Source organism: Misgurnus anguillicaudatus, chromosome 24 (assembly GCF_027580225.2).
Source record: "Misgurnus anguillicaudatus chromosome 24, ASM2758022v2, whole genome shotgun sequence".
In the NCBI taxonomy this organism is placed as follows: Eukaryota; Metazoa; Chordata; class Actinopteri; order Cypriniformes; family Cobitidae; genus Misgurnus; species Misgurnus anguillicaudatus.
In genome coordinates, this window is record NC_073360.2 from 25,308,003 (window position 1) to 25,323,972 (window position 15,970).

The 15,970-nt window shown below is 39.2% G+C and overlaps 1 protein-coding gene and 1 long non-coding RNA gene across 19 annotated transcripts in view; one reads left to right on the plus strand and one right to left on the minus strand.

The window, feature by feature from the left end:
* Positions 1–2,243, plus strand: part of LOC141361569 (uncharacterized) — a 58,124-nt gene extending 55,881 nt beyond the window's left edge. The window contains exon 5 of the long non-coding RNA XR_012367696.1: positions 1,370–2,243. This is a non-coding gene — a long non-coding RNA (uncharacterized lncRNA). The remainder of the gene's footprint in view (positions 1–1,369) is intronic.
* msi2b (musashi RNA-binding protein 2b) overlaps positions 1–15,970 on the minus strand; it is a 332,893-nt gene that overhangs the window by 12,762 nt on the left and 304,161 nt on the right. For 9 of the 18 annotated variants that reach the window (XM_055196799.2, XM_055196795.2, XM_055196792.2 and 6 more), the window contains 2 exons: positions 10,113–10,292; positions 4,909–5,063 (listed from right to left, as the gene is read on the minus strand). The exons of 2 other annotated variants lie outside the window; for them this stretch is intronic. In XM_055196799.2, coding sequence (XP_055052774.1) covers positions 4,909–5,063; positions 10,113–10,292 — 335 coding nt within the window. The remainder of the gene's footprint in view (positions 1–4,908; positions 5,064–10,112; positions 10,293–15,970) is intronic. 7 more of the 18 variants (XM_055196805.2, XM_055196803.2, XM_055196807.2 and 4 more) reach the window with 2 other exon arrangements.

Below are 15,970 nucleotides of genomic sequence, written 5' to 3' on the forward strand. Positions count from 1 at the left end.
CCCTCTTGCAGTGTGTGCAAACACCTCTGTAATTGCAAACAAAGGCTACTGTACCAAATATTAACATTGACTTTTTCAGGTGTTCAAATACTTATTTGCATCTGTATCATACAAATAAATAGTTAAAAAATCATGCATTGTGTTTTCTGGATTTTTTGGACATGCACCTACGATGAGAATTTCAGACCCTCCATGATTTCTAAGTGGTAGAACTTGCAAAATAGCAGGGTGTTCATATACTTATTTTCCTTACTGTATATCTGTACCTAATAGGATCTTTTTAAAAGGGTACTGCTCCAGTGACAGCTGGGGTACATATTTTGATCAAAAGTGCAGTTTAACAAATAACTATCTTTTGAATATTTTAGAGTTTTGATGAAAAGGTAAACTTTATAAAGAATATTTACAGAATTATATCACATGATCATTTACATTCATGCCAACAATAACAGCATTAATACATTTATTAGACATCACAATTCATGCAATAAAACTCAACTAAAGCGAAAGGCAACAATTTTTGTCAGAAATCACAGATTCTCATTATGCAAACTATGAACTTCACCGGTGTCAGGTGCTGTTTTAAACATTGAGGAGTCAAACAGATTTCTGGTGAGAAAACAAAGCCTCTCAGTTTGTGTGGAGGCTGCAGAGGTTAAGTAAAGCAGTAGTTCATGCCAGGCTAAGAATAAAACATCTTTCTGCCTCTAGTACATTGTCAATTGCTTGCAAGGCCTTCGGAGGGTTTGGGGTCAACCTAAATTTCCCTCAATTTAGGTTAGAAAAACTCTATTCAAGCGCAAAGTGACATTGTATTCTGAAAAATCCAGTTTAGATTTAATGAGTGCCCAGTCTGTTATGTACTTAAGGGCATGATTGAAAAACACATTTGGTTTTCTTCACAAACAATAATTTAAAGCAAAAGTTAAGTTTTGAGTGCACACAAAGGCTTTTATTCGTTTTTCCAGCTAACCTTGATGATTCCGGATGGAGGTTTGGAATATGGTCCAGAGACTGTTATTCTCTCGGCGGCCTGCGATTTAACCTGTCTCCGTCATCAACCCCCCTGCGTGCCGGCCTTTGACGCTCTATCTCCCCATTGCGTTAAAGGTTAAAATTGAACGCATGGAAAAATAATGAATGCCTATGGCTTCAAAGGGCAATACAACATATTCTTATGACAGGGTTTCGCACAAGAGTTTATTATTGCCTTATTGATTTACATATGCACTTTGTGTGGGGGACCTTTCAAAGGCTGCCGCTGGTATGCCCATCATCTGCGGAAAAATAAAAAAGCCATTGTGCGCGAGAAACAAAATACCGGGTTGAATATGAGAGACGAACTAATTGTGAGATTTCTGTCCTGCAGGCTGGCACATGAACAAAGGCACCCTGACACATCACACTGTTGCTGACAGCCGGTACAAGTTCACAGTTTGTTATTTTGAAGTTGACAGGAAGAGACAGAAATGCTGGTGGGAATGCAGAAATGTTAGCAATGCTAAACCCGACACTATCTAGCTTCAGCTATTTGCCAGGGCACCTGCTTTACACTAATGAGACTGTGATTTCACATTTTTCTGGCTGCGAATGAGAGACATTTTATAGACTAGTTCCTAATAATTAGTATCTGCATATAAAACATGCATATCTATCATAGCTTTGGATCCATTTCAACATACTGATTTGTTATTTATGTATTACTCCCCTCATCCATTAGCTTCTTTTAAACTTCTTAGTAGTTGTATTAGAAATATTTATTGCCTTTGGAAAGATTTCAATGAAAAGCTTGTATTATTCAGCGGGTGCCTCCTTTGCTTGCAATATTTCATAGCATAAAAATGCAATCGTAATCTACTTTAGTCGCACTCTTAAAAATGTTGAGTTGTTTTAACCCATGTTTGGATAAATATTGGACAGAATCAACCTTAAGGTTCTAAATAAACATATGCTGGGTTGTTGTTACACTGTCAAAAAAAGGCCAAAAAACTGTCACTGAGGTGATAGCCTTTGAAGAAGTACACCTTTCACCTAAAGTGTTCATATTAGTACCTCAAAGTAGAGGTCTTCACTGGTCCACTTAGATCCGAAAACCGAGGTCCGACCCGAGCATGTTGGGGTACAAAAGTTTTATGTGTGCCTCGGACATGGGTCTGGTATAATATTAGTGGCGTCCGGTCTTGGGTAATGTGTTTTTGCCAAACTGACCCAAGAAGACCCAAACTATCACGAATGTACATCAAGTCCTTTTCCAACCCCTTCTCTGCTTGCCAAGAGCGCTTGTGACATCGTTTGGCTGGTGGTAGTTTAATTTTCGTGGAGCTAGACCTGTCAATCAATTTTGAATGCAAACTGTAGCGGTGTGTTGTCATCAGATAACAAATAAAAAAAATGCAGCAGCAGGTCAAATTGGTTGCGAGGCCACTAGGTTTCTGTCTGTCTGACTGGTGCATGCGTGGCCAAAAATTGCCCACACATTGGTGCCGTTTACATTCAGGTCCAGTTGGTTTAAAAAAAAATCACTGGGTCAGACTCGGGTTTAAATTTTTTGGGTGTCTCGGTTCGGGTCTTTCTTTAAAAAAACATTGGTATCAGGTAAACATCGGTGCCGTTTACACTCTGTTCCAGTCGGGTTAAAAATAATCACTGGGTCGGGTTGAACTCGTGTTTAACTTTTTTGGGTGTCTCGGTTCAGGTCTTTCTTTAAAAAAATGCTGGGATCAGGAAAACGTGATTTGGGTCATTTCAGGTCGGATAAATTTCTTTGGACCCAAGGAGACCTCTACCTCAAAAGTACAAATGTATATACAAACTGCGCAAACATTGGTGGCGTTCACATTCGGGTTAAAAAAAAATCACTGGGTTGGGTCGGACTCGGGTTTAACTTTTTTTGAGTGTCTCGGGTCGGGTGTTTCTTTAAGAAAACGTTGGAATCAGGTAAACAGTGATTTGGGTCATTTCAGGTTGGACCCGAGAAGAGCTCTACCTCAAAAGGTACAAATGTATATAAAAACTGCGCAAACATCTGTGCCGTTTACATTCGGTTCCAGCTGGGTTCAAAAAAATCACTGGGTCGGGTTGAACTCGGGTTAAACTTTTTTGGGTGTCTTGGGTCGGGTCTTTCTTTAAAAAAAAGTCAGGATCTGGTAAAAAGTGATTCGGATAATTTCGGGTCGGGTACATTTCTTTGGACCCAAGGAGATCTCTACCCCAAAGGTACACATGTATGGGTGATTCTCACGAAACCATTGAAACACCACGGCACTAATAATTTTAGCTTTAAAATGTGTAATATAGTAACATTAAAAAGCATCAGAATTAACACAATACTGTGTTCTACCTTGCACAATGTGTGATTTCAACATAAGAATTTATAATTGGAAATTTTATCTCATTTTCTGCTGAAATTCTCATAACCTCAATGTGTCTGGCTGTGTTTGAAAATGCGTTATGTTGTAATTTAATCAAATTAACACAAAAATATTAAGAAAAAAAATAAATGGATGTTTTGCTAGACTACTTTAGATGACAGAAAAAATATTTACTGAATATTCATGTATAATAATAATGAAGAAAAATTTGGAAAATGATGTGTCCATGCCTGATGTTCTCATCCTCCGCAACACTTTTTGAGAACAGTTTAAGCACACATACAGAATTTTAATAAAGTTTGATTTTGAGTGACCAAGCACATGGACCAGTTACTTCAAGATGGCTACCAGGTAAGATCATTTTTTTACAGTTAATTTGAAATATTGTCTTGTCAGAATGCTTACACGACATTTTGATTATCATTACCGCAACAGATGTTTATTAAATGTTAATTTAATTAATAGAAGCATAATACTTTGATTTTAAATGCATGTGCAGAATCTCCAAATTATGTTCTTTCAGGTTTGTCATGTCATTTTGAAAATATGTCAGTGTTGATGTTTTCTGACTGTTGCGGTAATGAGATTTTTTAGGACTAATTTTTTTAATTATGTTACAAAAAGTGTTAAATGATAAGTAAAAGTTTTTAAATTAATGTTCCCATTTACTCCAGACTTTGTTTTTCAATGTCTGGTGGGAAAAAAAGTAAATTTAAGCAATTTTTACATTTTCATGCTTGACATTTTTAAAACCAAGTTTTCGTGAGAATCACCCGTATATACAAACTGCGCAAACATCGGTGCCATTTACATTCGGATCTAGTCGGGTTAAAAAAAAATCACTGGGGCAGGTCGTACTCAGGTTTAACTTTTTTGGGTTTCTCGGGTCGGGTCTTTCTTTAAAAAAATATTTGGGTCGGGTAAAACGTGATTTGGGTCATTTCAGGTCGGGTACATTTCTTTGGACCCAAGGAGACCTCTACCTCAAAGGTACAAATGTATATACAAAATGCGTAAACATTGTTGCCATTTACATTCGGGTCCAGTCGGGTTAAAAAAAAATCACTGGGTTGGACTCGGGTTTACCTTTTTTGGGTATCTCGGGCCAAGTCTTTCTTTAAAAAAAAATGTCGGGTTCAGGTAAACCGTGATTTGGGTCATTTCAGGTTGGACCCAAGAAGACCTCTACCTCAAATGTACAAATGTATATACATCTGTACCTAAATGGATATTTTTAAAGGGTACCTCCCCCAGTGACAGATTGGGACTATTTTTTGCTCCTTTTTCTGGCAGTGTACTCAACCATGGGTCAAAATAACCTAACCACCTTTTTTAGAGTGCAGGCACTTTTCATTACAAACTCAGTGTGATTATTTAAGAACAGTTCTGATTTCCCCCATAACCAAATTTATGGCAAAGACAAACTCTAAAACTACAGTAGCAACTACTGGACACTGAAAGCACTAACATAAGCCGAATGCAGAAGGTGGGACAGAGTGAAGATAGAGCGGTGAATGGTGTTGAATAGGATACTTACAGCAATGCTGTGTCCAAAGCCAGAGCCGGGCTGGGGACTAGCAGCGCTAATGTAGTTGCCCACGCCGGAGTCCTGGCTGGTGGGGCCGTACAGGTCAGCCACAGGCCCGGGGCTGCTGGCTCCAGGGAAAGCTCCAGGCCGGGGCGGATTGGTGCCTGCCAGAGAAGTGGCCGTGCCAACAGTAATGTGAGCAGAGGTGCTATTCAGGACTGCTGGTGTGTAGCAGGACTAACAAGCATGCACGATACATAAGCAAAGCATCACACAACAACAATGCTATTATAGGAGGCTGTGTGTATATGTCTATAGTAGCAGGTACTTTTAGTTCACCCACATGTTTTAGGAAGATTCTGTCATAGCCTACATAAAGATAAGTTATTCAGAGCAGAATATCCAACACTATTGTCTAGATTTAAGAGACTTTTAAAGTCATGTGAAATATTTTTATGATCTCTTTTTAGGTATCTCGTGGAACAAAGAAAGTCATAAGCCTGTGGAATTACACAAGGGTGCCAAAGTAACACTTTTTGTTGGAACTATTCCTTGCATATTTCTTTATTGTTCATAAAATGAAAAAATATATAAAAATGAATCAATAATTTCTTAACTGGGCATAGACATATACACACACATCTGATAATGCATGCTACTGTAATATGAGCTGATATAAGGCAAGACCACTGTCTCATATGTGACCCGTTCTGTGAAAACCCAGCAACAGTATTTTTTGTAATCTACTGTTTTTGACATAAAATCATCCTACATAATATAAAATATAACCTTGATGTCTTTAATATTGACTGAGTAAGGCCAAGACTGAATTCAAACTTTGATGCTCATAATTAGGTTATGAGACTTTAGCCTGGATTTCACAGAGAGGGTCACATATATGCAGATGAAGGAAACATATGTGTGCATCTAAACAGCACTCGTATAGCATGCATGCCAACAGAAGCTCAGGCAAGTATTAAGCAAGCACATAAAGCTGGACTGCTGTGATATGAAGATGTTTTTTCTGAGCAAGGTCCGAGAGGATGTTTTCTCTGAAGGGCCGTCTTGAGATGTTTAAGAGTTTAAGAGTGAAAATGAATCATTTCCTTGCAGGACTCCGTTATTACCATAACCTCACCCGCCCCGTTCACATCATCTCCCTTTCCCCCGATCTCATATCAAGTGCTCCACGTCTATCCTCCTTCAAATTTGACTGCCGGTTCTCCACACAGTCCCTCTCTGAAAATTGCATAGGGGATTTTGCCACAACACCCCCTATCTAATCAACACCTGTCATTGAGAAAGTGGTCTCTCTTTCTTTCTCCATCCCTCTCCTCCGTTTTTTTTTTTTTTAAATATATGGCGGTGATTATCTGGCAGTTAGCCTCAGGGGGCTATCAGGCCTACCAGCAGCCCGGAAACCAGGAAATTGGTGAGGGTGTCTTGGGTAAAACACGCTAAAGACTGAATCCTCAACGATGCCAGTGTGGTTTCGCTTTCGCAGAAACCCCCGGTTTCATTTTCCGAAATCAAAACCTAAACTTGAATCCAAAGAGCAGAAACTGAGAAAATTGGATTAGGGATGTAGGAGCTTTTTTTGGGAGGGAAATTACACTTAGACTAATTATATCAGAGCACTTGAGCCATAGCTGCTGTCATAAACAGATGACCTCTTCATTTTATTGCCGTCGAGAGGCAAATTAAAGAAAATAAAAACAAATGCATGAATTAAATTAAATGAAAGCTCTCAGAAACTTCGAGACCCCTTGCCGCGCCGCGCTCATTTTTCTCCTACGCGCTGTTCCCTTATGACACTTCCATTAATAAGCGAATATTAAATCAAGTTCCTTCACAGGCAGAGGCCTTCAGCTTAGCACCCATTCAAGGAGGAGTCTATCATCAGGAGTCTAAAATATATCAGTGTGAATGGAAGGGCTAACGTGAGAGAACAAATATATTAGATAGGGGGCAACATGCCACTGCGGGTAAACCGAAAGAGGAAAGCTCGCACCATTCGTCTGCTTTCACACAAATGAGTACACACACAAGAGGCGACAGCTACTTCTAGGGATGATGGGAAAGAGTGAACATATGTTGGTAGATCTGAGCACAATGGCGGATAGCTGTCGCTAACGTATGTGTAGAAGTTGCTTTTGACCGTAAAACAAATATGCTAATGTTAAAGGAAAACACCACCTTTTTTTAATATTTAACTATGTTCTTACCTCAACTTAGACGAATTAATACATCCCCATCTTTATTTAATGTGTGCACTTAATCTTTGTACAGCGCATAGTGAATGTGTTAGCATTTAGCCTAGCCCCATTCATTCCTTAGGATCCAAACAGGGAAGATTTAAAAGACACCAAACACTTCCATGTTTTCCCTATTTAAAGACTGTTACATGAGTAGTTACACGAGTAAGTATGGTGGCACAAAATTAAACGTGCCCGATTTTTTAACGGATCAAAAATGAGAACTATTGTAAGGCGGAAGAGCACTTAATTTGCAGCACTTCGACCTCGGGCACAGTAACATGATGTTAAGGGCCGTTCACATTATAACGATAAATATAACGTTAACTATAACGATTACTACATAAGCGTCCGCATTATAATGATAACTTTATGCTAATTCGCTCACAAATTAAGCCTCTGGCACGGTACGCGCGAATGGTGCTTTTTGTGCATTTTGCGTTTGACGCGAATTTGCGGCTGATGCCCGAGATTAAAAATCTAAATTTGGCGGATTTTCGCGCAGCGTTAACCAATCAGGAGCCTGCTTGCTGCTGTGGCAGCAGCCCCGCCCGGGGTCACTCATTCAACATGAAGGAACGCTTGATATTGTCCGTAAGCAGTCACCCGGAGCTATACGACACACCTTCTTATTTCTATAGAGACAGGAATAAAAAGGACTTGGAAGAGTGTCAGTGTAAGTTGTAAATACACATTTCACTTTTGAGTCACGAGACGTTTATCGACCCGTGCTGTTTACTTTCCCCCTATAGTAAGGTGACTAAATACAAACTAAATAAATCTCTCGATAAATGCACAATCAGCATCAGCCATCTTGCAAACAGACAACCACATAGCACTTGCCCCTCCCACAAGAAGGGGATTTTGCCTCTGACGTGTGTCAAATGCTTGCTTTTTCCGCGCATCTACTTCGCACTAGACGCGCGAATGCATTCAAACTGTTCAAGCGGCAAACTAGGAGCGGTAGATGCGATTTTGACGCCTGAAACGCGGTTAGTGTAAACGCAGCATTATAGTTATGATGTGAACTCCGCTTTTCAAAACGATATTTTTTATAGTTATAGTTATAGTGTAATGTGAACGGCCCTTTATTGCACCAGCGGTCGAAGTGCTGCAATATAAGTTTCTAAATTTATTCCCCGTCTGGATCCTAAGGAATGATTGGGGCAAGGATAAATGCTAAAACATTCACGATGAGCTGTGCAAAAATGATAGGAATGTAGTAATTCGTCTACAGTAAGTTAAGGTAAGAACATAGTAAAATATTGAAAAACGGTGGTGTGTTCCTTTAACATTCATTTATTTTTAGGTAACGCAATGTATTAAATTGTAATTAATTGTAATCTACAAAATGATAAAAACGTCAGACTGTCATACACAGCCAATGTGTCAAACTGTACTTCATTAAAGAGATAAACACCATGACAGATTAATTACCAAAAGGATCAAATGTGAGGATGGTGGGCAAATGTAATGTAAGCATGAAAGAGACTAAAAATAGGAGGGTGTCCAACACCGTTTCGAGTGTAAGGCTGTTCACAGGCTTCCCCGTGTGTTAACGCTTATCTTGAAATGGTGTCATCACATGAGTTTGATACACAAGTTATCTAGATCACAGCATTCACACCTAAAATCAGATGATAAAATGCTTTCCGCAATATCAAATAACTCCCTTTCAAGAGACACTGGCTAGCATTACATGCTGAGCTATGGCAAAAGACCTCCGTTCACTAATAAATTCACTCTTTTGTATCTCTAGAAGCCACATATATATATATATATATATATATATGTACTGTACTGTGAGTCTATTTTTTAAGAGGTGCAATTATTTAAAGATCATCCTAATAAAGAAAAATAAAGTGTTTGAGTAAAGCAATTAAGTATATCGGCATATGACGCTAAAGAAAGGAAATACAGTATAACAACCGGTTTGCACCGATACTGTCAACGTTCCTAACATTCCCTACCTGGAATACGAACAAAAAACATAAAGTCTGTAATGGCCGCTGATTCAACTATACCTTAATGTCTGCGGGACAATTTTTAGTCATAACCCTTTGATGGCACTTCTCTCCCATTTGCGAAGATCTCACATATTATTACGACTGTATTCTTTGAACTACAGGCTGCTGAATGTAAAGCGAGCCGTGCTGTTTTTGAAATCAAGTTTAGTGAGGCGCTACATTAAGCAATAACAAAAGCGATGCCTCTGAATGTGCTATCAGAACAAGAAGTTTTCATGCTCCATGCTACAAACTCTACTCCATCTTACTCATAACCAGTAATTATTTTTTGTTTGGTGTCCCCAAAAAGAATATTAAAGTTCAAAATGTATATTTCATTGCATTTGATGCAAAATCACCTGGGATAATATATGCAATCTAATGCAAAGATGGTGCTAAAATATCCGAATACATTTTTGGGGATTGCACAGCAAACAGAACAAAAAAGCAGTAAAAATACATAATACACGACTCTAAATATATGAATGGGTGCCCAATGGTGCAAACTAAAAGACTGAATTGACTTACGGCAAATTACTTATGTATATAAAATAAGTTGCTTAGATATCATTTATCATAACGCCAGCAGGCTGACAGGTGAGTGTTATGGAGCCAATGGGCGTGAAATACATATATACGTCTGAAAGCATTGCACTGCACGAGATATACGCATGGGCACGAAAGCATGGTTAATTGTACGAGGATTGCGACTGCAGCTTGCCAAGACATCTTAACAGTGCGTGCACATTAGCGGGCACGTATGCACACTCATGGCTGCCGGCTCCCTCAGAATGCTTTTATCAAAGCTACGAACATGCAGCGCACGTCAAGCAACCTGCAAAGATGCACGAGTCCCTTTCCTTCTCTCTTTCTTGTTTAAATGAATGGCAGGGTGATGAGTCAACCGCATGAATCAAATCAATCATTGAATGAAGGAGAGGCGGGTACACACCTGGGCTCTTATACTGATCCGGGCTGGCCAGGTGCTGGAGAGGGGAGTTGCAGGCTGATGTGGCATGCTCGCTTTGCAGCAGCTGAGCCGCCTGGGGACCCAGGGAGCCATAGTCCGCAAAGGAGAAGGGGGGTGCCCGTTGGTCGCTTGGCGAGGAATAGAAACCGTAATCGGGGAAGCCTGGGAGATACAGTATAGGGGAGGAGGAGGAAGGGGGAAGGAGGGGAGTGGGACTCCGTCATTGGGGGAAATAGGATTTTGCATAGTAATATCATGAGGCAATGCTTAACATCTGAGTTGCAAGGTTTTAAAATGAAAGATGATGAGTTTGCAAAGCGACTTGCTGTTTCCATTCTTAAACAGTGCATATATGTGTGTGTGTGTGTGTATTGGAGACACAAATTATGACTGGCCAGCCACCTACTATACTGTATTCTACAATGAAGTCTTAAGTTTGTTGGCCGATGACAATACAGATAGGCCGCTTAAAAATAATTTTGGAAAAAAAAAAAAAAAAAAAAAAAAGGAATGAGGAGAGTGTCAAAATAAAAGTACCTCAAATCGAAAATAAATAAATAAATAAATAAATAAATAAATAATTTTGGAAATCTGACTGACTAAACATAATAGAAATTTTGATAAAGGTAATTTACATTCATAGCAAATATAATAAGGACAATGAGAATACCTCTCTCTGCATGGTATTCTTGGTATTTGGTTAAAACACAATTAACCAAATTACAAAGCAGGTAGTGAATAATGTCAAACAAGAGATAGGGAACATAACATTTAAAATATGTGGATGCTGAAGGACTTTTTGTGCATGAGTGTTTGTCAATCTGTAAGCTATTACAGTTTTGAAATTATAGACACAGTGAATAAATGACAATGCATTAGATCAGGAGTGTCAAACATACGTCCCACAAAGGTGTCCCATCCGCCGGCATTATGATTTATTATTAAAATATATATTTAAAAAAATCCTTTCAGGTAGGATGGGGTAGTAGTTGCGTGTGTCTAGTGTCTAAATAGGAGACATGCAGAAAGTGGCATAAGGCAGACAGTTTTACAGGCGGAGCGTAGACGGACCTCTCGCTGGTCCTTGTGCACCCAAATATTCTGTTCTTTTCGCGGGCATGGCTCTTCGTGGCAGATGGTGAGAAAAGCGGCATACCGTGTATGAAACAGCCATGAATAAGTTTCGGCCATAAGCCGCAATGTCGACATGCGATGAACAGTAGTAGGTTCTGGTTTAGAAACGGTTTTCCTTACGGCTTTTTAACCTAAGATCAGTGCGTTTTTACAGATGTAAATTTGTGTTTTTGTCCAGTATGATGTTAATATCCATGTGTTTTTTTCTTGATAATTATTTTGTAGTTTATATTATCACAATTATCAGCACACTAAAGTTTGAAAAAGTTTTCCGTCCCTCACATGGTGACGTTATTTACCATCAGGGCCTCAACCTAAAATGAGTTTGACACCCCTGCATTAGATGGTCAGTTTGGTTTGATCATTTAAAGCAGTACAAGCTAAACTTTTTTTTCCCTAAAATGTTGTTGAGTTTAAAATGATAACAGATACAATTCTCAAATAAAGACAAAGCATTTTGGACACTTTCTGCAAATTTAATTTTCCAGTATAATCAATTTAAATTTACAAGTTATTTTTGTAACACTTTACAATAAGGTTCATTAGTTACAGTAAAATTTGTTAACTACATTAGTTAACATGAACTAATAATGAACTGCACCTATACAGCATTTATTAATCTTTGTTAATGTTAAATTTAACTATTATTAATACTTTATTAAAGTTAACTCTTGTTAATGTCAGTTAATGCACTGTAAACTAACATGAACAAACAATTAAAAGCTTTATTTCTATTATCTAACATTATTAAAGATTAATAAATACTGTAACAAATGTATTGCTCATGGTTTGTTCATGTTAGGTAATACATTAACTAATGTTAACTAATTATACTTATTGTAAAATCAGTGTTACCGTTATTTCAACTTAGATGTTTTATCTTGACTAGTGAGAAAAACTTGTAAAATGAAGTTAAAATAAGTTAAGCTAATTCAACTTTATTTTATAAGTGATATTGTACATCCAAGTTAATAATACTTTAGTTCAAAACTAACTTAATAATTAAGTTAAAAACTTTTTTTATAGTGTTGTTGTCAAACATCTGGCTGCTTTTCATTGTTTGTCCATACTGTAGTCCTCCAAAGAGTAACTGATTTTATACTTTGTGACCTGTCAAGTAATTTTCCCTGTCTATGAAAATCCGGCTAAGGTAATTGTTTGTGGTTTACTGTTTTCTACATAAAATTATCCTACATAATTTGAAGAACATTCTGTAAAAAATAGCCTTGAAATCTTTAATATTGACTGAGAAAGGTCAAGTCAAAGATTGAAATCAAACGTCGATGCTCCTTATTAGATTATGAGACTTAAGCCTGGATTTCATAGGCAGGGTCACAAATGCTTAATTTTGAATATTAAATGACATTCATGCTGCTTTGCTAAAGTAGGACCACTGAAAAAAAAAAAAATATATATATATATATATATATATATATAGTAAAACAAGAGGAACTGCCATAGGTATACACAACCTCAAGACTAATTTTTCTTTATTTTTGCACAAAAAAAAAAAAACTACGATATGAGATAACCTTGCGTTTAAGCAGAACACTTTAAAATCGTCCTGCTTCCTGAACTGATGCTATGTAATTAAACTGAGCTCCTCCTGCACTGCATGCTGTTGTTATAGAGGTGAAGCGATAAACTTCAGGGAAGATGTTAGAAAAGCTCACACGCTCCAGTGTAACTGTTTACAATTAGTCAATATAGACCCTGTGCTAATGTTTTATATCAGATAAGCACTCGGCCCAGAGACTACGTCTCATTAGAGCAGCCGTGCCGAGCTACCGTATTCGATTCTTCCTTCTCCTTTTCCTTAATTAGTTTCAGAGGATCCCGGTTATACACAGTCAAACAAATTACGTCTACAGGAGCCTATATTTAAGAAGCACTGGGGGAATAATAAAGAAATATAAATAAAAGAAAGAAAGAAAGAAAGCTTGAATGTGGGCCACTGATCTCTCCGTGAAGCTGTAGACGTGAGCTCTGCATTGACCTTCTCAAATGGCTCATTAATTATCCGGCTCCAGACTCCAATGCAAACTCGGGTTGCTTTTACGGTGACCTCACCGGAGTTATATCTACAGTCTGACAAGCAACAATGCACGAAAGAAGAAACCTACTTTAGTGTGAATGGTAAAATTCACAAGCGCAAGCTTTGAAAAGATGCTTACTATGAGTAAACAGAAATGAACGTGAAAACCCTCTCCTGCCAGTACCCACATTCCCGAACGTAAATAAATCACGGATGCATCCCGACGGTCGAACGCTTTCCCACTAACTGCGCAAAAATGAAGGAACTGCCGGAGGTATGCTCAGCATCTGAAGTGTTTCAGCTGTCTTAGAGGAGAGGAAAGCCCACTCCACACACACATCTTTAATCATTTAAAGAAAGCAACCAGAAATGCACTTAGGCTGAATCCATTTTTGATGGGTCCGTCTAATAGATGGGCGTCCTTGAGGTTCAAAGGGAACCCTGGATGCGCCTCTTAATTAGACGAGCTGCCATTCCATCCCGTTTCCCCTCGTTCCTCCTAATTAGATCTTTAACAACAAACAAATGAAGACCTTTTACAGGCGCGAGCAGCGTGGCCTGCGTCATCCCCGCCAAGTGGAGGCGGAGGGGGGTTGCGGGGACGTCCCTTTTGTCTAAAGCTCGCCGGCCCGCCATGCACGACAATGCCCCGGTCCTGCCGCAATCTGCATAAATATTCCACCTAATTTCACCACGGGATGCAAACTACGACACATTACGGCGCTTACAACAAACACACCTGGATTCTTTGTTTGCATTGACATAGCAAATTAGACCTGAAAGCTGTTCGTTTTAATGCGGTGGCAGGAAAGGTCTTACCTAATAACAGCCTGCAGAAATTATGTTTATTATCCAGGTAGATCACATCCTATCTGAAGCAGAAACACCAAATAAAACGCAGTTAAAAAGCGCCCATTTACCATCTATAGAGAAAGCCATCTGGCGGAATAGGACTGCTTGATTACCTTCGCCGGCTAATTCTCTTCTCTGAGCGCATGCAAATGATTCACTTTGACCGAGTGGAAGTGTGGAACGAGAAAAAAAGTGGAGCTAAATTAAACACTGGCGTTTTTAAACATGAAAAGTTGCCACAATAATGGCTCCTCCACAATGTTTTACACTGCCAATCACTTTGAGAATAGCACTCATGTTTTATGCCCCGGTGAATAACTTTGCGATGGAGCGAGGATGCTGAAAAGCATATGTGTGTTCTTCCATTAATAGCCACGTTTATTCGTATGAATAATTCTGTAAACCGCAACACCGCAGTCGAACAAAATCAAAAGCTCTTTGCTTTCCCACAAAAACATATACCGAACTCTGTGATGGGTACCCCATTCACTCAAAGAGAAATCTAATTACCCTATAATGGCAGGTTTGGGGTGGGGGGAGCGTGCGTATTCGTTGACAGGTGATAGATGCGCAAACTCCCTTCCACCGGCTTGATGAATAGTTTGTAGAAACGTGAAGCACTTGTTCGAGATGGGCGTACGCCAGCACCTTGTCTATTCATCATTACGCCTCTGCGCGTGCCGCAGGGGGCTTCGAACACACTCAGAGGTCGTGTCTGAACAGCTGGGAGTAGGTCATCCATATGCGCCTTTGTCTGGGCAACATCTGCACCCGGCCCAGACCCCCCAGTATGGGGAGGTACGGTGGAGCGCTGTGTGTGTGGCTGAGCTCAGAATGGGTGCACTCTGGAAGGCCGTCAAGCGCTCCATTACAAAGCCCATCTGGGTGCTTCAGTGATGTTGCTTAGATGAAAGCACTGGTTTCTCCCCTTCAGTTTTTTTGTTATTATACATAATAACCGTCAGAACGCCATCAAGAAACAGATAACTACATGAATACGCAAATAAAAGGGGCACTTATATCAGCTGTTTGGTGAACAGAAAGCAGCAATTTGTCATTTTGTCACACAGCATTGATGGATGGTTTTCTTCCAGTTGCGATGTACTGTACTGGTTGCATTATTTGACACAGAAATTGTCACAAAAATTGACAAAAGTTTAAAAAATTGTGACCCAAAATGCAGCTGTTTAATTAACCATATGAAATAATCTGTTTAATGCTACTAATGCAGAAATCTTACATACCTTGGCTGTGTCCGAAACAGCCCCCTATATCCTTAAACAGTGCACTATTTGAGGGGACAGCCATTTTGTAGTGGTGTCCGAAATTATAGTGGACATTATCGAGTGCACATATTTAATCCCATAATGCATGACAATGAGTACAACCAATGTGCACTTGAGGGCTAGCCTTTACCCCTTCACTGTCAGGCGTGTGCCAAATGATCTCCCACATTTGAGACCACGCGTGCCACACAAGCCCTAAAAAGTAAAGCGAAAACGTCTTGATCACCCCCCACCAGTGACTGGTCCTATTATAAGTCATAAACCCCACCTCCCCCATGTTATGCAATGGGACTGGAGACCAACTAAACAATTTACTTATGCTTCAATTATCTTTTTTCCAAAGCTAGTTTCTGTCATTTACTGTTTGTTTTTATTACGCTGATGTAAATTCAAGTGTTTGTTTTTAAAATAAGTTTGTTTTTAGTTAGTTATTTAATGCAATAAAAACGGTGGTGTCACGTCATGATCGACAGCTGTGATTATGCGCATTCTGCGAGGGCGGGCCTTGATTTTGCGGCTTTACTTCCTGCTCA